At 46.2% G+C, this 23,513-nt stretch overlaps 1 protein-coding gene across 18 annotated transcripts in view; it reads left to right on the top strand.

Moving 5' to 3' along the window:
• MTA1 (metastasis associated 1) overlaps window positions 1-23,513 on the top strand; it is a 254,529-nt gene that overhangs the window by 68,287 nt on the left and 162,729 nt on the right. For all 18 annotated transcript variants that reach the window (XR_008306726.1, XR_008306725.1, XM_053248452.1 and 15 more), the window contains 3 exons: window positions 2,038-2,140; window positions 17,182-17,281; window positions 18,080-18,268. Coding sequence is in view for 16 of the 18 variants with exons in the window: in XM_053248452.1 (XP_053104427.1) it covers window positions 2,038-2,140; window positions 17,182-17,281; window positions 18,080-18,268 (392 nt within the window). In the remaining 2 variants the exon portion in view is untranslated. The remainder of the gene's footprint in view (window positions 1-2,037; window positions 2,141-17,181; window positions 17,282-18,079; window positions 18,269-23,513) is intronic.

Genomic DNA, 23,513 nt, shown 5'->3' with positions numbered 1-23,513 from the left:
GTTTCACCTGTAAGTTCTAGTCAAGGAAGAGCGCTCCAGAGGATGAGAGCTCATAGTCACAAACATCTCATCCTCGGGTCTCACCAGAAGTCTCATTTATTTGCTATCTCCCTCATTTTAACCACACAGGCCTCACTTAGGAGAGGAGAGCTGGTCTTGTGGTAGCAAGCATTACTTGTCTCCTTAGCTAAGCAAGGTCTGCCCTGGTTACATCTGAAAGAGAGACTAGAAGTGTGAGCACTGTAAGATACTCCCCTTGTGGGATGGAGCCGCTCTGGGAAGAGCATCTAGGTTCCAAGTTCCTTCCCTGGCTTCTCCAAGATAGGGCTGAGAGAGATTCCTGTCTGCAACCTTGGAGAAGCCGCTGCCCGTCTGTTAAGACAATACTGAGCTAGATAGACCAATGGTCTGACTCAGTATATGGCAGCTTCCTATGTTCGCTTACAAAAGTAAGAACAAAATGTTAAAATAAAATACAAAAACGCAAAAGCAAAAACACAAAAACATATCAAAATATTTACAAGGATATAAAAGCATGGATGAAGTCACAAAACCCTTCCTTCCTGATAAGTTCACAGTTAATGGATGAGACAGCTGATACAACAAACATCAAGCAACAGTTATGTATATTCAGGAGCAAGATGGAATCCAAAAGCATACCTGTCTTAGTCTGCTAACAGTGGGCAGATTATACCACAAATAAGCTCCCATAATATTCAGTGAATAATATTCAAATATTGTTCCCTATCTCCTTACTGATTATCCAGAGCCCATAGGAACTTCTGTGAACTTCTGCCCAGGAACCAGTCCTTGAACACCAGGTTAATCCTGCTATATGCTTCCCTTTCAGAACACTTCATAATGATAAATATACATGCTCTACTTAAATAGTTGTCATCCTGTGGTGTGATGGCTTTTCTAGCTTGGTTTGAGAAGTTCCAGAAGTTCACATTTCCATTCACTGACTTGCCAACTTCTGGCAGCCTCCAACAGAATCTTCGTGTTGCAGTTTGGAGATAGCAAGAAAAAGCAGTAGCAGGAGTGTCCCTTGCTGTTCTTTCCCTTCTCCATATTGTTCTGCAAGTGAAAGGAAACTCTACTCCCATCCCACACCCTGCAGCACCTGTAGAGAGGCTTGCAAGAGAGATGAAGTTTTGGGTGGAAGTTTGGATAAAGAAAAAGCAGCTGGAAAACCCCATACTTTATTTTCTCTTGCTCAAAAAGAGTGGGAATGTTGCTCCTTCTTAACTCTTTAGTAAGCCCAAAGGACTTGAGGGAGATGTAGACTTTCTCTCACTTGCGTGGGTAACAAAAGAAATGGAGGAGGATATTTGTTGCTCCCCCCCCCCCCCCGTTTCCCAAGCAAGAAAAGGTTCCACCTCTCTTTAGACAAGTGCAGAGAACTTGGGAGAAAGGTAGGGATTTTTCTTTCTTGCACAGAGAGAATAAGATAAGCAGGAGAAGTTCCTATTGTTTCTTATTCACTTACTTTCTCTCTCTCTCTCTCTCTCTCTCTCTCTCTCTCTCTCTCTCTGCTGGAGGGCTTGGGAGGGAGGCAGAATTTACACTCACAGGGATAGGGGGAAATCAGCTAGATTGTGTCTCACTGTCTTTCCTTATTTATACTGCAGCACAAATGAGAGAAATCCCTGTCTCTTTCTGAGCACATATGGGCTGGGTATTAGTGATGACACCAAGAAGCTTGACTAGTAAGACTGCTGATATTTGTAGACCATGACTTGTTTCCCATAATTCTAGGAGAGGGTTCTTTGGAGGAGAGGGGCTGATGTATGGGCTGATCCTGCATTGCTGCAGAGTTGGATATTTCATCTCTTGTGATTACGGTATATGGTGAAGGAGGTACACCCTTCTAGTCACTGCAAGATAGGCGGAACAGGAGTATAGTTCAACAGTGAATGTTAAATCTTATTTTGCATTTTCCAAGGAATGCAGGTAGATACCCCAAATCTCTTTTGGGGGACATGGGGCATTTGCTAGATGCTTTAGTAAATACATTTTTTATTTCAATTGTTCTAGGTGAGGATGATGGCAGAGACCAACTGATGCTTGAAACAAAAGTCTGGGAAGCATTTAATCCATTAACAGACAAACAAATCGACCAGTTCCTTGTAGTAGCACGGTAAGAAGAAAGATGGGCTAATTTGTCTTTCCATTTGATTTTTTCCTTATTAGTTACACAACTAAAAAAGTCTTACAGTGAATTGCACCCACTGTACATCAGAAGGTGGGGGGACCATGAGCTTGTCTTTCTCCACTCCCATTTGTATAAAAGATTGATGAGTTTTCTTCCTTGTATTTGATGCCGGTTTGGAAATTCAACACCAGTAGCCTTCTGTGGAAGGCTACTCCCACACAGAGGTGTTAGGTGAAGAGACAGTCATACACCAGACAAGGAAGTACAGAGGGGTGGAGAAAGATGTTCTTGGACCTGTCTTGAAGCCATCATAGTCTGCACACTAAGGATGTGCAAAATATTTCAATGTCAAAATGTTTTAACTGGAAAGAAGATGCTTTTAAACATCAAAACGGGATGGTTTTGTTTTGCTCAAAACAGGACTGTTTGCTCAATACATGCCTGTTTTGAGCTTTGAGAAAAACAACCCTGTTTCGATTCATAACGTTTCAACGTTTTTGTGCCATTTTGGAAGCCGGTTTTTCTCTTGCTGATTGGTTTTCTGGCACTGGCTTCTGATTTGCTTGCGATACGGGGGTTTGGGGAAAAGGTTAAAATTTATTAAAAATCGCCTGCTTGCCCATTTCTTTTGTGGGTTAGGTGGTAAGTAGTACCCATCATGCCCTACCACCCAACCCACTTTGGTGTCCCTAGGATCTACCCATGGGGAACAATGGGGTGTTTTGAGTTTTGTTTTGTTGAAACAACCGAGTCAACCATTTGTTTTTCGACAAAACATTTCAGCCATCTGTGTTTTGTTTTGATCTCGAAACAAAATGCAAAATCTGTTTTGTGCACATCCCTACTGAACACCCTGTAGTCCTCCATGTCTCTCTTTGAGCTCCCCTTGCATTATTTTATGGGTTCTAATGTTGACTTTATTGAGATCTGTCCTTGAATGGCATAAGATTATTAGCAGCTATGTTCTTGTTATTAATGTTATTGTTGTTTAAAATACTGCTTTTCAACCCAAAGGGTGATAGATATTCAGTTCATAACTCATAGAGTTAGGGGGCTTTGTCGGCCATCTTGTTCAACCTGTTCAGTGCAGAAAATGAAGAGCCAGGGCATCTGATGTCCATTCTCTCCCTGAAAACTTGCAGTGAGGGAGAGGGAAGCGGATCTAGTTCTGCCCTCTGACTAGCAAAGAACTAGTCTCTTGCCCTCATTGATGTGATAGCTTCAGCTATCTGCAGATTGCAATATCCACACCCACCTGGTGGTGTATTCTCAAATTTAGAAGTGCAGCGCTGTCCCTGACAGCTCCCATAGCCCCACCCACCTGGTGGCCTTGCCCCCATGACCACATCCCCATAGATGCAGTTATTTGGGTGGTTATGTTACAAGGAGTCACCTAATCTTACAAAGTAGAACCATGTAGCCCTCTCCTACTGCTCAGAAAGGATTCCTGCTATTTTTTTACTTTCTCAGAAATGGCAGTAGATACTTGGCCATTTATGTGCAGCATCCACAGCTAACATACTGACAAAAAAGTCAGAATTTGTGCTCAGAGACACACCACAGTCCAGATTAAAATTAGCAAACTTACCCCCACCATTTGGTGAATGAAAAGCCAGCTGGGGGACCTTTGAACTATTACTGTACAAAATAAGCACAATGCTGCAGCCTTAAAGAATATTGCTGTAAGTGTTGGATTCAGCAGGTATCCTACAATTAATTAGTGTCTTCTTTATTCACACAATTCCAGCAAGTGGGGTTGCCCAGTAGTTTACTGTGAATGTAATTCATGACAGAATATGTTTCTTGCAAATTCCAAGTTGCACATTCTCTGCTACAGGGATCCAAGGGCATCTCACATGTGGGGTTATGCGATCCCACGTGACTCCAAAGGCAGGACTAAGTTAATTAGTGTAGCTTTTTAAGGCTGGGAGGAGAAAACCCTCCTTTTTAGTCCTGCAAGGCTCCAGGCAGCTCTACGCTTTCGTTTTCGTATTCTGTCTCCTCCGTTTCCCCTCCTGCATGGAAAACGCCTGCAGAGCACTCCATGTTAGAGTACTGAGGGAGAAACGTCCAGCCGGCCTGTCCACATCCTCCAGAGAGCCTGCGAGCTTGCCTCCAGAAGGCCTCCGGAATGCAAAAACACCACCAACCAGCTGTTCAGCGGCGTTCCGGAGCTACAGAGGACACCAGCTGCCAGTTCAGAGGGAGGGGAAGCGATCTGAGCATCGATTTTGCTGCCGCTTCCCTCCGTTTCCTCGTGCCGACTGCCAGCAGCAGTGGCATTCCAGCTACCCCTGCACACCCATCAAAGCCTTGCGGGGCTCGCAGAAGGCAGAGTGGGCCTCTTATCACCGGTGATGGCATCTTCTGGCCAAAAGCCCCCCAAAAAGGCGGCGGCCAAGATGGGGGCATCATTGGAGACCGCACCCCCAAAACAAACAGCAGCACCCCACATGGTGGTGACAAGGAGCTCAGCCTCAGTGGCGTCTGCTGAAGTAGTGAGCTCAGCCCATGCAGGGCCTATAGAATCAACTGTGTCCCCAACCCTGGGTCCCTCAGGGTAATCTAGTCTGACCCAGAATATCCTCACAACTCAGACTTTAATGCAAGTACCTGGGGATATGCTACCTACCTGGGGGTCGTGGTCCGAGGACTTATTGGTGAAGTCTTTTGAGAGATATGATAAATTAAAATCTAAAAAGCGGAAGCGGGTCAGGCGGATTTCTTCCTCCTCTTCCAGTGCTGTTTCTTCCCCTTCTGAGACTCCAGCCCCTAAGAAAGCGAAGAAAAAGAAGAAGCATGTAAAAAGACCAGATCTAAATCTAGACAGAGAGAACTCAGTATTCACTCATCTGATATCTCTGAACAAGGGTCCCCAAATCCTAGGGTTCCAACTCACAAGGGTACGGGGAACTTAGCCACTTATCCCTCTCAAAGGAGGCCTCTAAATGACCTCTTCCCAACATCATACCACTTATCCCTTTAGTTGAGGACCCTTCCTTGCCAACTGACCCATTGGGTCAGGAGGATCTGGAGCACCATAGATCTGAGGGCTGATAGCCAGGAATCGGAGTCCTCAGAGGCACCCTTCAGACTTTTTCAAGTTGTGGATCTAGCACTCCTTATGTCCAAGACTGTGCACGCCCTGGGTCTTAGTCTTCCCACCTCTCAAGAGACCCAGCTAATGGGGAAAAGCGCTCTGGTATCCCCAGGCTCAAAGCACTCTAACATATCCCTTCCACTCCCAAAACAGTTTGTGGAAGTGGTTAAATAAGAATGGTCTCTAGCCACCTCCTCTAAGAGGAGTGGCTAATAAGCTTTATTCACTGTGACAAATAAGCTTTATTCCTTCCAGCAAGAGGGGAGCAAAATCTAGATTATGCCCCCTGCAGATCCTGACTAGAGATGGGGAATCAGTCCTTAAGGACCCCACAGACAAACGCATGGAAGGGGCCCTCAAACGCACACATGGATCAACAGCCTGGCCTAGGCGGCAGCCTCTATAATAACAAGAGCCTCCCTGATCTGACTGGATGATTTAGTTCAGGGTCCTCCCTCGGATCCGGCCAGATTGCGCCAAATGCTATTAAAGTTGCTCAAGGCGCAAGCTTTATTTCAGACACTACCCTGGACTGCCTCCATTTTGCATCTAGAGCTGCTACAGCCTCGGTGGTAGACTGTCACAATCTGTGGCTTAAATACTGGCAGGTAGATGCTGCATCAGACCAACCTGGCTGCTATTCCATATGATGGTGAAAAATCATTCAGGAACACACAGCTCTAAATGACATCCTAGTAGAATCCAAAGATAAAAAGAAAGCCATGCCTTCTTCTACTAAAAGACAAGACCGCATTCAAGGAAAGCGATCTTTTCATCCTTTTTGCCTCTTTCGTTCCTCCTTTGGAGGCCAAGACAGGGGATCCAAATCCCAGTGTCCCTACTGGTGTAGGGCTGGGGCAACTATACAGGCCTTTGGGAGTAGGCATCCTTCAACACCTAGACCAAGCAATCCAAACAACAAGCATGATGAGGTGGGAGAGGTGCCCCTCGGTGGTTTCCTCTCCTGTCACTGATGCATTTGGGAGGCCACTACATCAGACCTGTGGGTACTCTCCACCATAAAAGAAGGCTACTCCATAGAGTTGACCGGCCAGCCTCCTCACAGATTCCTGCCCACTCCCTCCTCCAGCACAAGCAGCAGGGCCTGCAGGAGATGATTTTATTTATTTATTTATTTATTTATTTATTTATCGATCGAGCGATAAATTTATATACCGCCTTTCATTAAAACAATCCCAGGGTGGTTTACAGAAAAATTTAAAAACAAGATTGTAAAAAAGACACAATTAAAATATTAATCTAAAAATATAAAACCAATCTGATTAAAAATTTAAAACAAAAACATAAAAGCAATACAGAGTACAAAGAGCAGTAGCAGAGACAATCAAATAAAAGCCTCGATTTAACATGCTTTCTAAAAGCTGTAATGGAGACCGAGAGTGAATAGCCACTGGGAGAGCATTCCAGAATCTGGGGGTAGCAACAGAGAAGGCCCTGTCCCGCGTGCACGGCAACTGAGCCTCCTTCATTGTCGGCACTCAGAACAGAGCCCCCTCAGATGACCTCATCAAGCGGGCAGCAACCCTTGGGAGCAGGGGGTCCCTCAGATATCCCGGGCCCAAACCGTTAAGGGCTTTAAAGGTCAAAACCAGCACCTTGAATTGGACCCGGAAATGAACTGGCAGCCAGTGCAGCTCTTTCAAAATGGGTGTTATGTGCTCCCACCATGCAGCTCCAGATAAAACTCTAGCTGCCACATTTTGCACTAGCTTCAGTTTCTGGATGTTCTTCAAGGGATTCATCACCTTCTGACAATAGGAGCCATAGAACTGGTTTCACATTACCAGCAAGGCACAGGAGTCTACTCCATAATATTCACTGTACCAAAAAAGGACAGTTCCCTGCGGGCGGTGCTGGACTTAAAACATCTGAACCACTTCGTATCTAGGTGGCCAGATTTGGCTTTTAAAAAGCCAAATTCTGGCTTCCGGCCCATTTGACCCACGAGTATACCCCTTAGGTTCTGGCAACCCTGCTTCGTATGCAAATGCACCTTCCTTGTGGAATCACTGAGATCCATTGCAGGGGCCCTACACCACTTGGATATTCTCATGTCCATAGACCTCAAGGAGGCCTACTTACATGTACCAATTCACCGACAGTCGCCACCCCCTCCACTTTCTGTACTCATTACCATTACCAATACATTACCGTACAAAGTGCTCCCCTTCGGCCTCTCGTCTGCCCCGCGCATCTTCACAAAGGTCCTGGCACCTGTGATCGCACACCTCCGACTCCAGGGCGTGAGTATCTTTTGGTACTTAAACGATCTCTTCATCCAGTCAAAGTCACATCAGATGGCCCAGAAAGACCTACAGACTACTCTACGCACCCCCAACTGTCACAGGCTCCTGATCAATGAGGGGAAGAGCCAGCTACACCCGATGCGCCAGATCCTTCATCTTGGTGTACTCATAGACACTCCGCAAGACAAGCTGTTCCTGCCACAAGGACACAAATGCGCTCTGGAGTCAGAGGTGCACAAGGTCCTGAGTTCGGAACTCTCTCCTCTGATGGTCCTCTCCAAGGCTTCTGGGTCTAATGGTGGCAAATCTACAGTCAGTCCCGTGGGCACGCTTGCATCTGAGGCTCCCTCAGTGGTTCCTGCTTCCCTTTCATGTGGACATCACAGTGAGGTCCAACAGACTTGCTTCACTACCACACCCAGTTCTCCACCCCCTATGCTGGTGGATCACCGCTCCACATTTGTCAGTGAGAAAAGAATTCCTGGAAACCCCCCCCCCCAAATCATAGTTATTACTGTCTGCACTGGTCTGTCCAGGGCAAGTAGTCAACACAGGAACTCCAGCACAGCATCAACTGGCTGGAACTCAGAGCCATTTGCCTGGCTCTCCGAGAATTCCAAACCATGATTCTTCACCACCACGTGTACATCTGCACAGACAATACCATGGCAAAAGCTCACGTAAATCACCAAGGGGGAACCAGGTCCAGGTCGCTGCAAGCAGAAACAGTCCTACTATTCCACTGGACGGAATACCATGTGGTGTCCTTGACAGCCCATCATGTACAGGGCGACCTGAACACAGTAGCAGACTGGTTGAGCCATTCAGACTTCCTTCCAGGGGAATGGCGTCTACATCTGGAAATTTTCCATCACATCACGGAACATTTCGGCCTCTTGACAGTAGATGATGATGATGATTACATTTATATCCCACTCTTCGCAAGTCCCTCACTTCTTCATGAGGTTTCCCTGCCACCAAGTAGAAGTGGTGGATGCTTTATCCTCGCCATGGCCGGAGGGGCTTCTTTACACGTTTCTCCCCACTCCTCTGTTAGCATGAGTACTTTTCAGGGTCAAGATTATGAAGGCATAACTCATCCTGGTGGTTCCATTTTGTCAGAAGAGACCGTGGTTTGTGGAGATCAGTGACCTAGCCATGGAGCTGCATCTTCTGCTCCTCATCATACCATATCTTCTTCAACAAGGGCCAGTGTGGCACCCAGATCCAGGTTGCTTAAGGCTAGCCACCTGGAAACGGTACGGCACCTCCTAGGACAATACAGCTACTCATCTTTGATCCTGAACACGATGCTAGTGTCCAAATGACCATCCACCAACAAGATATACCAATATACATGGAGGTCCTTCCTACGATGGTCAGTATTTCGTGGAGTTCCTAGGTGTTCCACCACCACAGCTGTTACAGTTTCTGCAAGAGGGACTGGACGAGGGGCTGTCTGCTAATACATTGAAACGCCTGGCTGCCTCCTTAGTAGGCCTAATCTCGGGGGCATCAAAAAGCTCCATGCATCGCCACCCTCACCTGAAACTCTTTCTGAAGGGTGCTACTCTCCTGTCACCCCCAGCGGTCCATCGTTTCCCTAATTGGAAGCTACATACCATTCTTAAGGCTCTGCAGGGTCACCCCTTCAAACTCTTGTCCTCAATTCCTCTCCGCATAGTATCCGTCAAATTGGCATTCTTCGTGGCCATTACCTCAGCACAGGGGTACTCAGGGCTCTCTCTATACACAAGAACCCTTGTATTTTTTTCAACACACTCTTTAAAACTCATTCCAGACTCCTTTTTTCAGCCTAAGGTGGCTTCCCCCTTTGTGTGTATCTCAGGATGTTATTTTGCCCTCCTTTACCAGTTCACCTGTTGAAAAAGGCTTGGCACAAGCTTGCTGTCTGCAAGTGCCTTAAAGTATATATTAAGCGGACTAGCCATATTAAAACCTCAGAGTCCCTTTTTGTTTCATTCTTGCCAAGGTCTGTGGGCTAGCCTGTCACACCCGCCACCATAGCTAGGTAGTTGAAGGCGTGTATAACTCTAGCCTACAAATCACAGAACCTCAGGGCACCCACTAAAGTGTTTGCCCACTCCACGAGGGCGGCGGCCACATCAGCGCCCCTTTCTTCCAATGCTCCCATCTAGGACATTTGTAGAGCAGCTACCTGGCAGGTGCCTTCTAAATTTACTAAGCTAGATGTCAATGCATCTACTCAGGCGGTGTTCAGGAGGCGTGTCATCCAACAGGTCCTCCCTGCACAGTAGATGCTTAGTACTCTCCCTGATTGGACTTCGGGCTGTGGTATGTCCACACATGTGATATGCCCTTGGACCCCTGCAACAGAGAATGGAGCATCGCTTACTCACTGTGAAGGCTCCTTCTTGCTGCGGGGTCCAAGGGCGTCTCGACCTGCCTATATTCTACCAGTGCCTACTGTCCAGGGACTGGGGGGTAGTGTGTGTGTGTGTGTGTGTGTGTGTGTGTGTGTGTATTCAGTTTGTTCTCTTAGCTGACTTATGCCTATGATGTGGGGGTTAGCTTGTTTTTTAACATGTTACTGTTCCTAGTTCCTACCAGGTTTTCTGTTTCACTGAGGTACCTTTCGCCTCTTGTACTAAAAGAACTGAGGAGGGTTTGCTCCTTTGCTCCTCCCAGCATTAAAAAGCTACACTAATTAACTTAGTCCTGCCTTTGGAGTCACGTGGGATCACATAACCCCACACGTGAGACACCCTTGGACCCTGCAGCAAAAAAGAACCTTCATGGTGAGTAACCAATGCTCCATTCTGTGCTTCACTGAACTCTGTGATGTTATCGGATCCATTGTAGCTTTTCCTTAAGATTGATTTTCTAATTACCAATTTCCATCAGAGGTCTTCATTTCCAGGTAAGAACAGAACAGAAATTATATTGCAATGCTACATGCCTTTTTGTTATTTCATAATGCACAAAACTATACATTTCCAGCAGCCATCTTTGAATTCACTATTAATTACTGCTTCAGTGACAGATTATAATTTATCTGCTTGGTCAATACAATGTTGATTTTGTTGTTGGAATTAGTTTTTCTATTAATTCTATTAATAGAAATATTAATTTCTATTAATATTTAACCTCTGGCAGAGGTTAAAGTATTGACCAAAACTTGAATCCCAGACAACTGTCTTGGATTTCAACATCACTTTTTGTCAGAAGCTACCTGGACTCTGACCTAAAGGAGATCCTCTCAGAGGAGGAGGATAAGCATGCCCCAGCCAAGATTACTTGCAGTTATCCCCTTAGAGGAGCCCTGGATCTCTAGAGACCCAATACCCCCAATGAGGCTCTTGTTCCATCTTTGGAACTCCCTCCATTACCACAAAGTTCCTAAGAATGGAGGCAACATCACACTAGGGCTAAACTCCAGCTTCCCTTCCAGTGTTCCAGAAGCAGGGGGAGGCCAACTTTGGCATCTCCTCTAGAGCAGGCCTAGCCTGAAGATCCAGAAAAGTCCAGGGCTCTTGCTACAGTTGATGTGAGTCTTTTGTTGATTCAACAGCTCCCCTTGTGAGCTTCATTCTAGCCGACTCTCTAGAACCAGCTATGGACACTCTTGTGCCATGGGTAACCTACTTCTTCGACGTGGTCTCTGTGCTCAACACGATTGGGCTTTGCGCCTGCGCAGAGACCTCGTTGGAGTACTTTCAAGCTAGGTCCTTCCCTAGAACTATTTGGTGGTAGCCCCTCCCCTGTAGGTTTTATGCAGCTGCACGGACTTCCCGCTCCAGTCCTTTTTTGTCCACAGACAGATTGACTTCGATCATGAGTGCTTTCGAGCAAAAACTTCTTTCTAAAATCCTGTTCTGTCCTTCCTTACTCTCTATTTGTTTCTGTCTGCTGCATTTTTAGTTTAGTTTCTTTCCTTCCTTTTCGTTAGCATTTTGATTTAGTCCTCGGTCCCCCCCACCCCCCGCGCTGCTTAGCCCCTTGGGGGCTCGGGGTTTTTCCCTTCCTTCTTGGCTTATGGCTGGGAGGTGATTTTCAAGCACTGTGTCCTCTGTCGGGCCAAGCTTCCTGTGTCCGACGGGCACAGCCCTGCCTGGTTTGTTTGGGAGAGCAGCACAATGTAGACTCCTGTGTCCACTGCTCAAACTTCTCCAAACAGGCCAGAAAAAATCGGCTTCCCGCCTCAAATCTTGCTTGTGGCAACAAACCCTGAAATCCTCTACAGCAGCTAATTGGTCCTCCGTTATGCAGCCGGAGACTGCCACTCCACTTCAGGCCTCGGGCTTATAGCCCTCTACCTCACCTATGGGGTCGGTCCTCGTGCGTTCTGAGACCGAAAAACCTACCGAGCCTGCGGCTCCAGTGTCTCATTTGGTTGTGACTGCCTTGTCGGTATCGACCTCCAAGCCTTCGGGTTCAGCTACAGCTTCTACAGCCCAACCAACTAAAAAGAGAAAGAAAACGAAAACTCATAAGGGCTCGGACTTGGAACCACCCTTAAAGCACAAGCTTGCCTCTTTGTCTGCCCAGCCGGCTGCAAAGAGAAGATGAAAGGAACGTGAATCCGAAGGTCTTGGTTACAAGGCACCACCTGCACCCGTGTGTCATGAAGCCGGCCTTGACTGAGAGGAGCACACTGACTCCCAGTCAGAACATGATCCCGTATATGAATCGAATCAGGGATTGGATCCAGACTAGGGGGTAGCTGACTCGGCGGACTACCTCAAACCTGAGGCCCCTTTAACCGAGAATGACTTCAAATCCAACTTTTAATGCCTGCAGCCGCACTCTCGATATCAAGAGCAGAGGCCCCATCACTCCCGCTCCCGGTACTGACAGCAAACTGAGCACTACTCTTCGGTGCCGAACTTGGACTACTATTCCGCCCAGTATCCTCGGGACCAGGACTGCTCTTACCAACACCAAGGAGCTACCAGACACCGTACCCAGGACCAATCCTGTTCTCCAAGGAGCACCTTGCTTATTACAGCTGCATCTAATTCAGCTCGCCCTCCACCTCCTTGATCCACCTCCCTACTACCACCGGCTGTTCCTCCGCGGAACCACATCCAACATCCTGTGCCTAAACCATCCTAGGAAGCCATCCCTCTAACCTGAGTGGTGCCTGTACGTAGTCCCTCGGGACCATTGGAAGATGATTCTATGGATTCACAGACAGACTCTGAGGACCCAGGGGCATCTCCATCTCGCTCTGAGGTGATATCCTTGGGCTCCTCCCCTCAAGAACTCCTAACCAAAGTCCATCCAAACTCCCCTTCTGAGGATTACAGATTATTCGCCAATTATGTCACACATATGGCCAACTCATTGGGAGTTCTGCTCTCTCAACAAGACAAGGACGAACCAGACCTGCTTTTCCATCTCATTCAGGCCGACTCTCGTGCACAGGTTTCCTTGCCCCTCAGTCCAGCTCTCATGAAGGTCACAAGGTCCTTTTGAAGGTCCTCTCATGAAGGTCACAAGCCATCTTCCCTCCCTCACTCCACGAAGAAATTGGAAAATTTCTATAGGGTTCACTCTGCGGAATGCAAGGAAGCTACCTTTCTGAAACGCCATCCTACCCCTAATTTGGTAGTTGTGGCATCCTCGCTTGCTAGAAACCGTGGAGGCCCGATTTCGGACCCTCCTGACAGAAAAGGAAAGAAGATTGACTTTTATAGCAGGCACCTATATTCCATTGCTACCTTGAACCTGCATATAGCAACTTATCAGGCCTACCACGCCAACTACAATCATTTTCTTTGAGAGCGTATAGCCCCCTTTCTGGACCATCTTCCTCCAGAACATAAGGATCCAGCCAAGGTCTTTTTAAAGGAGGTGTCTCAGGTTACCAAACAGCACCTACATGCGGCTCGCCATGCTACTGAGTGTGCGTCTAGAGTCCTGGCCACTTCCGTAGCTATCCGTCACCATGCCAGGCTCAGGTCATCCGGGCTGACCCCAGAAGCACATTCTCATATAGAAGATCTACCCTTTGCGGGAGAAGCGCTCTTGGGCGAAAAAATGGATGAGATATTGCAGAAGGTGCAGCACCTCAGGAATACGGTGTGTTCCATGAGTTACCAGCCTGCGCCCTACCAGCCCTATCACTCATCTCTCTGGCACTAAAATCAGCATCAGCGCCTGCAGACCCCTACTCAGCCACTGGACCACTCCTTTCATCCGAACCGCTTTCAACCCAATAAGAAGCATCTTTCCTTTCCTACTGCTCGTGGCTTGACGAACCGGCCCCGCACCTCCCCGCACCTCCCCTTCTCAACATAAACGTCAATGATTCTCCGACTCCTCCCAGGTGGGGCACCAGACTTTTCCCCTACCTTTCAGCTTGGGAGGACATCACATCGGGCTTATGGGTCCTCACCATAGTGAGGATTGGTTATGCAATCGAGTTCTCAACTCCTCCCCACAACTCTTCCATCCCGACCCCCCCCCCCCACCACTTCAGCCCTTCTGCAGACCCTACTCTCCAAGCAGGCTATAGAGCCAGTCCTGAACCCAAACTCCCAGGGATTCCATTCCACCAACTTTGCGGTCCAAAAGCCGGATGGATCTCTGCACCCCATTTTAGATCTTAGGGACCTGAATCACTGTGTCACATACAAACGCTTTCGAATGGTGACTATCCCAACCATCCTAGCCTTGCTTCACAGGGGAGATTGGTTCCTGGATCTCCGCGATGCTTACTACCATGTCACGATTCAGCCACAACACTGCCGCTACCTTCGATTCCTGGTGGCAGGGTTGACTTTCCAGTTCTGCGCTCTGCCCTTCGGCTTTGCTTCAGCACCTCATGTGTTTACCAAGTGCATAGCCCCAGTTGTCACTCACTTGCAGCAGCAGGGGATCCAAATATTCTCCTTTCTCGACGACTGGCTCCTGGTGGCCAACAACCCTGCGACCCTCGAATGCCATTTCGACACCACTATTTCACTTCTCACAGCCTTAGGCCTACAAATCAATTACGAAAAATCCAAACTCAAACCGTCCAGATCAATAGAGTTCCTGGGACTCTTGTTCGATTCCACCCAAGCGCACCTCTTCCTACCGGACAGAAGAATACATTCCATATTGTCCCTCTCAGCCGCCCTGCTGTCCCATCCTTGTCAGACGGCCCGGGTCATACAGCAGATGCTCAGCTACATGGCATCTACCACACATGTCCTTCCACACGCCCATCTTTGGTCCAGGTTGCCCTAATAGTGTTTCCTACAGTCCTTCGCTCCGTATACAGACCCACCGTCCTGCCACCTTCAAATCCCTCCGCGAATCTTGTGCTCCATCCGCTGGTGGAACAACCCCGACAATCTCGCTGCGGGCTCTCCATTCCACCCGCTCTGGCCCCGCTTCACTCTCACTACCTTTGCTTCAGAAGCTGGCTGGGGCACCCACCTCCTAGACCTCCACCTCCAAGGAGTATGGACCTTTGCAGAAGCCGCTCACCACATCAATTTCCTAGAGCTGCTGGCTATCTTGAAGGCTCTAAAGGGATTCCTCCCAGTAGTGGCTCACTCGGCGGTCCTTATTCAAGCAGACAACACGATCCCAAAAGCGTACCTGAGTCGTCAAGGAGGCACTTCCTCCCTCCACCTCCTGAAACTATCTACCAAGATTTGGTTCTGGTGCATCCACCACGGAATCACTCTGTCAGCCGTTCATATTCAGGGCAAATTGAACCTTCAGGCAGACACGCTCAGCAGAGCAGGGACCATGTCCCACGAATGGCACTTGGACAGAGCTACTCTGGAATCTTTGTTTCAAAGGTGGTTCACACCCACAATAGATCTCTTTGCCTCCAAGGACAAGGCATCTTCCACCCAGACTTACCTCTTCTCTACCTGACCGCATGGTGGATCTGGCCACCTTCCCTGTAAACCTTCAGCGAGTCCTCTCAGCAGCGCCACAATAAGATACTGTGGAAGCAAATGGACACATTTTACAAAGTTCCTAAAGTCTAAGAATATTTCCCCGGCGGAGTTTTCCGCCCAGACCATCTGCTCTTATCTTCTCTTTCGCACGGAATCCGGACTCAAGCTCGCCTCCCTGAGGGCACATTTGGCCGCCATAGTTGCCCACTCCCCCTCTGGTGCCCCATCCTGGTTCCGTGACCCACTCATCAAAAAATTTCTGAAGGGTCTCTCACATCTCTACCCTGACCCTCCCACAATGACCCCTGCTTGGGACCTCAGCCTAGTCTTGGTTTGCCTGATGCATGCTCCCTTCAAACCCCTGGCATCAACTTCCTTGGATCTCCTATCTTGCAAGGTCGCCTTGCTTGTGGCCGTGACTTCAGCCTCACCTCACCTCAGACCTCACCTTCCACAGAAACAAAGACGTCCTCAGACCGGATGTTTCTTTCTTACCTAAGGTGGTCTCTGCTTTTCACTGCTTCCAACCTCTCACCCTGCCAGTTTTCTTCCCGAACCCTACTGACGATGCCCAGCTACACCTGCACACATTAGATGTGCATAGGGCTTTGGCCTTCTATGTGCATAGAACTGCCCCGTGGTGTATCTCACCTTCTCTCTTCGTTTCACACTCTGGACCACATAAAGGTGCGCAGACATCCTCAGAAATGATCTCTCGCTGGGTAGTACGGACCATTACCCTAAGTTACCAGCTCGCCAAGAAACATTTCTCGCCTTCCATCAGAGCACATTCTTTGCGGGCTGTATCGGCCTCCGCAGCTTTTGACAATTCTGTACCTTTAGAGGTTATCTGCCAGGCCGCAACATGGGCTTTCAAAAACTCATTTATGCAGCACTACGCACTGAACGTGCATGCCCATAGAGATGCTGCCTTCGGACAGGCAGTGCTGCAATTGCTCTTCAGCTGACTCCCTCCTCCAGGTAAGATTAACACTGGGTGCAGATTTGCTGTCAAAGAACAACAGGTTGCTTACCTGTAACTAGGGTTCTTCTAGTGGTCACCTGTGTTCTTACACGCCCACTCGTCCTCTCCGCTTAGTCTCTTTCAGGTGGCAGACTCAAAGACTGGAGAGGGAAGCCTGCGCAGCTGCATATAACCTACAGGGGCGGGGCTACCGCCAAAAAGTTCTAGGGAAGGATCTAGGTTGAAAGTACTCCAACGAGGTCTCTGCGCAAGTGCAAAAGCTAATCGTGTAAGAGCACAGATGACCACTAGAAGAACCCTAGTTACAGGTAAGCAACCTGTCGTTCTAACTCATAATTGTCACTTCTAGCAATAACCTCTTTTCAGGGATACAGTATTATCCTACTATTGTAGGGAAAGGAAGAATCATGTTTATTTATAATCAAGTAATCTCATATGCATATTTAATTTCCCTCCATGTTTGTGAGATAGATTTTGATGAACTTGAAATCTAAAGATAATTACAGCTTTAAAATTGTGGCAGTGAATTTCCTACATAATCAAAATCAAGAGTCATCTTTGATCAATTGATACCCTACAACAAATGGAAAAGTGTGTATGATAAATTACATCTACCAAAAGCATGCTTGGGGTTATACATGTGAACCATGTATACCCAATAGTTACAGAAGTAAACTATGGAGAGAAGTATGAAGGGCTTACTAAAAATATATTAACATCCATGTAAACCTAATTTTTGTGCTTGCTTTTACATGGAAGGTTAACTATTTTTCCTTTATTTTTTTTAGCTCTGTTGGTACATTTGCTCGTGCTTTAGACTGCAGTAGTTCTGTTCGGCAACCAAGTTTACACATGAGTGCTGCTGCAGCTTCTAGGGACATCACACTGGTAAGAGTTTAACAGAATTATTCAAAATGAGATCGTGTTTAGGAGCAAAGGGTGTGCCATTTGTAGCTGTGAACCTAGGATGAAAAATTCTGCCTGAGCATTGGACTCAGAGTTGGAAGTGTTGATGGCCACTAGCTTGGATGGCTTTAAAAGGGGCTTAAATCCATGTAGGACAGGTCTATCAATGGCTACTACTAGTCTGATGGCTATAGGCCATCTACAGCCTCAGAGGCAATATGCCTATATATACTAGTTGCAGGGAAGCAACAGCAGGAGAGAGGGCATGCCCTCATCTCTTTCCTTTGGGCTTCTCATAGGTATCTGGTGGGCAGTGTGGGAAACAGGATGCTGGATTAGATAGGCCTTGGGCCTGATCCAGCAGGGCTGTTGTTATGTTCTTATAACTCAAAATGATGAATGTTTCTCATTTTCACACTCTTTTTTAAAAAATTGTGTCTTATTTATGTATGCCATTTATATCATACCCTTCCTGCCAGGAGTTCAGGGGGGCATCCATGGTTCAAAACCTCAGAAGTAGAAATTATGAATTAAATTGTGAAAGGGTTCCCTCTGCCAGTACATCATAATGCTGATATTCTAACAATGCCCCTTCTTTAGTACTAGAAGTTCAGTTTGTTACTAATGAAATGCTTCCAATCCAAATGTATATTAATATTCTTTCCCTTAAAGCACTTAGTTACATAATTTGCCATGTCAATTTGATTTTTGCTTCTATAGTGTTTCTGTAGATTGATTTTTAAAAACTCTTTATTATATTTGATTTATTTCAATTTGTAGTTCCACGCCATGGATACTTTGGACAAAAATGTCTATGACATTTCCAAGGCGATCTCTGCCCTTGTGCCACAGGGTGGACCCGTCTTGTGCAGGGATGAGATGGAAGAGTGGTCTGCTTCTGAGGCAAACCTCTTTGAAGAAGCTCTTGAAAAATATGGAAAAGATTTCACTGATATTCAGCAAGATTTTGTAAGTAGGCAAAGAACTTTGCATATCCAGGATATTCGTGGTCAGTTTTCTCCAGTTAAAGAACGTCAGATCCCATGTCATGTTATTAATAGTACAGAAATCCTTGTAATGAGGTCATGCTGTTGAGGTGGCATGGAATGGAATTAAAGCCACATTTCTTACTCTGGCTACCACTGGGCTAGTTAAATGGGAGGAAGCACAAGCTGCCTGAACAAGGAGAAGCAAGCAGTGCACACTTCATCCTTGTCTTGGGGCTAGCAAGATGCTGCTGCTCTTTCCTCCTTGCCATATCAGGCAACCTGTGCGGCCTACAATTTCGCTGACCCTGACTCTTGCTGTGCTCCCACTCTTAATCATCCAGCAAACCTGGAGGTAGTAGAAGCTGCTTGACAAATCCAGGAGCAGTGCATCTGCCCCAGAACAGGAAGTGCATTCTGGAAGAGGAGTATACAACAACCACTAGTCAGGCAGGGTGGGGAGGAAAGGGTAGGCAAGGTAGCAAGGGAATGGCCAGGAAGATAACATTGGAGGTGAGGATGGGTAGGCAGCCCCAGGCATTCTGGTGACACTTGTGGTGAAGGGGCAGGGTGGGGTTTCTGCTTTACTACCTTGGGGGTACACTCCACACCTGAGGCCATTGTCTCACTTTGCCTTATAGGCAAGTTGCCCCTACCATCACAGAATAGAGAAATGTCCCACATAAGAGGATGGCATCATATATTTTTCAGTGGCACAAGTTTATGAATCAAATGAAACCACTTGCATAATAATTATCACAAATCTTTTCATGCAATTACTAAAAGATGAAACTGAAGATATGTTGGGTGGTCACAAAAACAAATGGGACTCTTGCTTTTCACTGCACAAGGTATAACTCACCCATTCTTCAAGAGAATTTGATATTCAGCAGATAGATTCTCCATGCCAAATTTCCTATGAGTAGATAAATTGCTGCCATTTATGATAAGAATGTTCAGGCTTTATCATGAACCAATGTTGGAAAGAACCATTCTCTGTCAAGTCATGCTCTGCTTTCCCATACAAGACTCAGACAGGAAGAAGGGGAGTTTGCTTGTCAGTCATCTCCTCCTTCTCCTACAAGATCTGCTTTCACCAGTTATCTCTTTTTCTGGAAGACCCATTCTTCACCTGCCTGACTTTTCTCCTCTGTTTCTTCCCCCTAAACCTTTAAGTATCTCTTCGCTCCTTTCAAATCTTGTGGGAGCTTCTAGGGATGTGCACAGAACCGGCGACTGCCAGTTTGAAGGTGGGGGGCATAGCTTTAAGGACTGGGGAGGATGCTTTTACCCCGCCGCATTCTCCCCGCCGGTGCTCTGTGCAAAATCAGTCCTGCAGGGTGGCAGCATGCCTCCTTGCCACCCCGGTGCAATGCGCATGTTGCACCAGGCACTTCCAGCCACTTCCAGTCCACGATGCACCAGGACAGCAAGGAGGTACGCTGCCGCCCTGTAGGACCAATTTCACTCACAGTGCTGGTGGAGGAAATGCGGCAGGGGAGGTAAGAATACCCTCCCTAGTCCTTAGACCTATCCCCCCCGCCATCTTCGAACCAGAAAACCTAGAAGAGATGTCACTTCATCGGTGGCTGACAGGTCACGTGACACATATAATCAGAATGATAGCCTGGCTGGTAACTGATGTCTTGCACAGTAAGGCAGGGAAAGGTGAAGTTCCTAGGGATGTGCACAGAACCAGTTTGGAGGCGCTTTTACGGACCTCCGAACTGTTTCCAATGGACTTTCAAACCGGTTTGGAAGTCCATAAAAGGGTTCTGTGCCCATCCCTAGGAGCTTCCTCTTTTCCTGCCCTCTCAGGCACTCAACACACAAGACATCAGCCAGCCTACCACTCTGATTATATGTCTCATGTAACCTGGCAACCACCGATGCAGTGACGTCTCTTCTAGGTTTTTTGGCCCCTTGCCCAACACAGCAGAGTGGGGAAACATGGGTTACTCTGATGCTGGCAAGCTTACCAGTAAGTTCGCCATTTCCCCACCTGTTACTGTAGGGGTAGAAGGCAATGTCATGGTCTGGATCCCTAACAATTCACTCCTGTGACTATACACTGGTCTATATCCAAACTAGTGTTGTGTTAGTGTAATGCTGTTGTATTAGTCTGTTTCAGACTAGTGCTAGCAGAAGATGTTGATATGTTGCACAGCACCTTGTACAACATGTTTCTCAACCTTTTATGTGTCCAAGAGATCTTGGTGCAGGGGTTCTAACTCTTTTGCAGCTCCTGACCCCTGGGCCTCAATTATTCTTCATAGATCCCCTCCTTATTTATATAATAATAATAATAATAATAATAAAAATAATACCTTGAAGAGCACCTCAACACCATAGGGGCCACAGAAATCACCATCAGCCAATTACAAAAAGCAGCTTTACTGGGAACAGCCTATATTCTGCGACGATATCTATAACAACTGACAATAAAATCCAGCCATCCCAGGTCCTTGGGAAGGACTCGATGTCTGGATAAAACAAACCAGTCAATAACACCTGTCTGAGTGTGTGAATAATAATAATGACAATGATAATAATAAATATTATTTCTTGTTTACACAGTTATTGACTGGTTTGTTTTATCCAGACATCGAGTCCTTCACAAGGACCTGGAATGGTTGAATTTTATTATCAATATTGTTGTTGTTGTTATTATAGATATCATCGCAGAATATAGGCTGTTCCCAGTAAAGCTGCTTTTTGTAATTGGCTGATGGTGATTTCTGTGGTCCCTATGGTGTTGAGATGCTCTTCAAGGTGTTTTGGAATTGCATCTAGGGCACCAACTACTACTGGGATTATTTTGGTTTTTATTTAAAAGTGAACAAAAAAGTATTTACCTGGCGTCTAAAAGAACAAAGTGATGAAGCCAGGCAAACCTCACGGGGGAGGATATTCCATAAACGGGTGCAACCACCAAAAAGGTCCTCCTAGTAGACACCCACTTAGTTTGACAAGGGCATTTGGAACAGGGCCTCCGAAGAAGATCTCAAGGTCCAAGTCGGGACATATGGGGCAAGGCACTATCTCAGGTAACCCGGTCCCAAGCCATTGGCTTTAAAGATTAAAACTAGCACTTTGAATTGCACCCGGAAATGGACTGGGAGCCAGTGCAGCTGACAAAGCACTGGCATAATATGATCAAAATGTCCAATCCCAGTTAATAATCTCAGAGCCCTACTTAGTACCAGCCACAGTTTCTGGACTGTTTTCAAAGGCAGCCCCAAATACAATGCATTGTAATAATCTAAGTGAGAAGATTGACCAAGCTATCTCTATCCAGGCAAAGTTGCAGTTGGTGTATCAGCCAAAGCTGATAAAAGACGCTCCGAGCCACAGAGGCCAGTTAAGCCTCTAACGACAGTGCTGGATAAGTGAGCACCCCCAAACTGCGAACCTGGTCCTTCATATATTTTCATAAGGCTCCAGTAAACAAACAGATAAAAAATAAGTACCCAGGATAGTCATTTAAAAGAACTTTATCCCGGCTTATCAGGAAGAAAATTAAATCAGAGCAGCAAAGAAGTTGCATAAAAATACTTCTGGGCACTTTTCATAGGCATTGCTGGGAAGGGCTGAGAACATTAGAGCCTGTTACACTCGGGTGTCTGTCAATAGTAATAATTAATTATTTTAATTATAATTAAAATGAATGAATGAAAATGATGGACTGTATTTGATTATAAATGATGATTTGGGGGAATTACCTTTAATTATAGTTACTTTTAATTATATACTTAGTTTGCCATGGACCTCAGTTAGCCAGATACTTAGTTTGCCATGGACCTCCCTTGGACCTCTGTTTAAGGACCCTTACACTAGTGGTTGTACAAATCTTATAGTCAGCTAATTAAGTTGAAAGTCTTTGGGCCAAATGAAAATGTGGATTTGTCCAGTCTTACAGATTAAATGTGTATACTGAAATGCTTTTTTATGGTTGTGGGGCTACTAAAAATGAGATACTGATTGATTTTCTTTCTGATCTGGAAGTGATCCATTGTCGTCATAAGAAATGGGTTACGACACCTGTGCAGGGACCTTCCAGATGGATTAATTAGCTCCTCTCTGGTGCCCCTCCCTGCCATGCACATGCTCAGTGTCTTCCTTTACCTGGCAGTCGGGCTCCATTTTGATTCAGTTTCTTTTCGATCGCTGATGCAATGAGACCTTTGGGTTGTTGCTCCTCAGTGATTAGAAAAGAAAGCTTTATTCAGTCAGATTTGACTGTGGTTTTTGACGTACAGACTTTACTATTCTTTGGTTTCTGGATGTTGGACTTGGTTGTTTGGACTTCTGTGGCTTTGCCGTTAGAATGGAGAGCGCAGAGAGAGAAAATACTACTTTCAACTACTTTCAGCACTGGCTGCCAATATGTTTCCTTCCAGTTGAAATACAAAGTGCTGGTTATTACCTATAAAGCCCCTAATGGCTTGGGTTTAGGCTATTTAAGAGAGTGCCTCCTTTGTCGTGAACCCTGCCACCTATTATGATTTTCTGGAGAAGTCTGGTTATGGTTGCCACCAGCTCGTCTGGTGGTGACTCAGGACTGGGCTTTCTCTGAGGCTGCCCCAGGGCTTTGGAATATGCTCCCTGCTGAAATAAGAGTATCTTCTTCTCTTTTTGTTTTCAGGAAGACCCTCAAGACTCTTCTGTTCTTGCAAGCTTTTAATTAGAATTAATTTTAATAATTTTATTAATTTGTTTTAATAACTGTTTTATACTATTGTCATTTTTGTCTTGTGTATTGTAATCTGTGTTGATTTTTTTTGATATTTTAACTCTTGTATACCACCTAGAGATGTAGATATAAAAGATGATAAATAAATAAATAAATATGATATTTAAAAATATAAATAAATATAAAATATATTTTATAAAAAATATGGTAAATAAATAAATAAACATTGCTCTCAGTGTAGAGCGAAATTGCTTCCTACTGATGAACATGACCTTTGCCTATTGTGTTTGGGTAAAAAGCTTGTTCCTGCCGCTTGTAGGATTTGCAAATCATTTTCAAAACAAAACTTTGAAAAATCTATCATTCCTCAGAGCGGCTTCGTATGGCAACACACTGCATCCACTGACGCCAAGACCAGAGTCAACATTGAGATCGACATCTATGGGTTCAGCACTGAAGTCAACATCAATGGTTTCAATGTCAGAGTCATGGTCTGTCTGTGCACAGTCCAAAATCTTGGTGAGTGACCTGGAAG

This window comes from Hemicordylus capensis, chromosome 4 (assembly GCF_027244095.1).
Source record: "Hemicordylus capensis ecotype Gifberg chromosome 4, rHemCap1.1.pri, whole genome shotgun sequence".
Lineage (NCBI taxonomy): Eukaryota > Metazoa > Chordata > Lepidosauria > Squamata > Cordylidae > Hemicordylus > Hemicordylus capensis.
The sequence above is the reverse complement of the archived record's forward strand: the minus strand, read 5'-3'. Positions and strand labels throughout refer to the sequence as shown.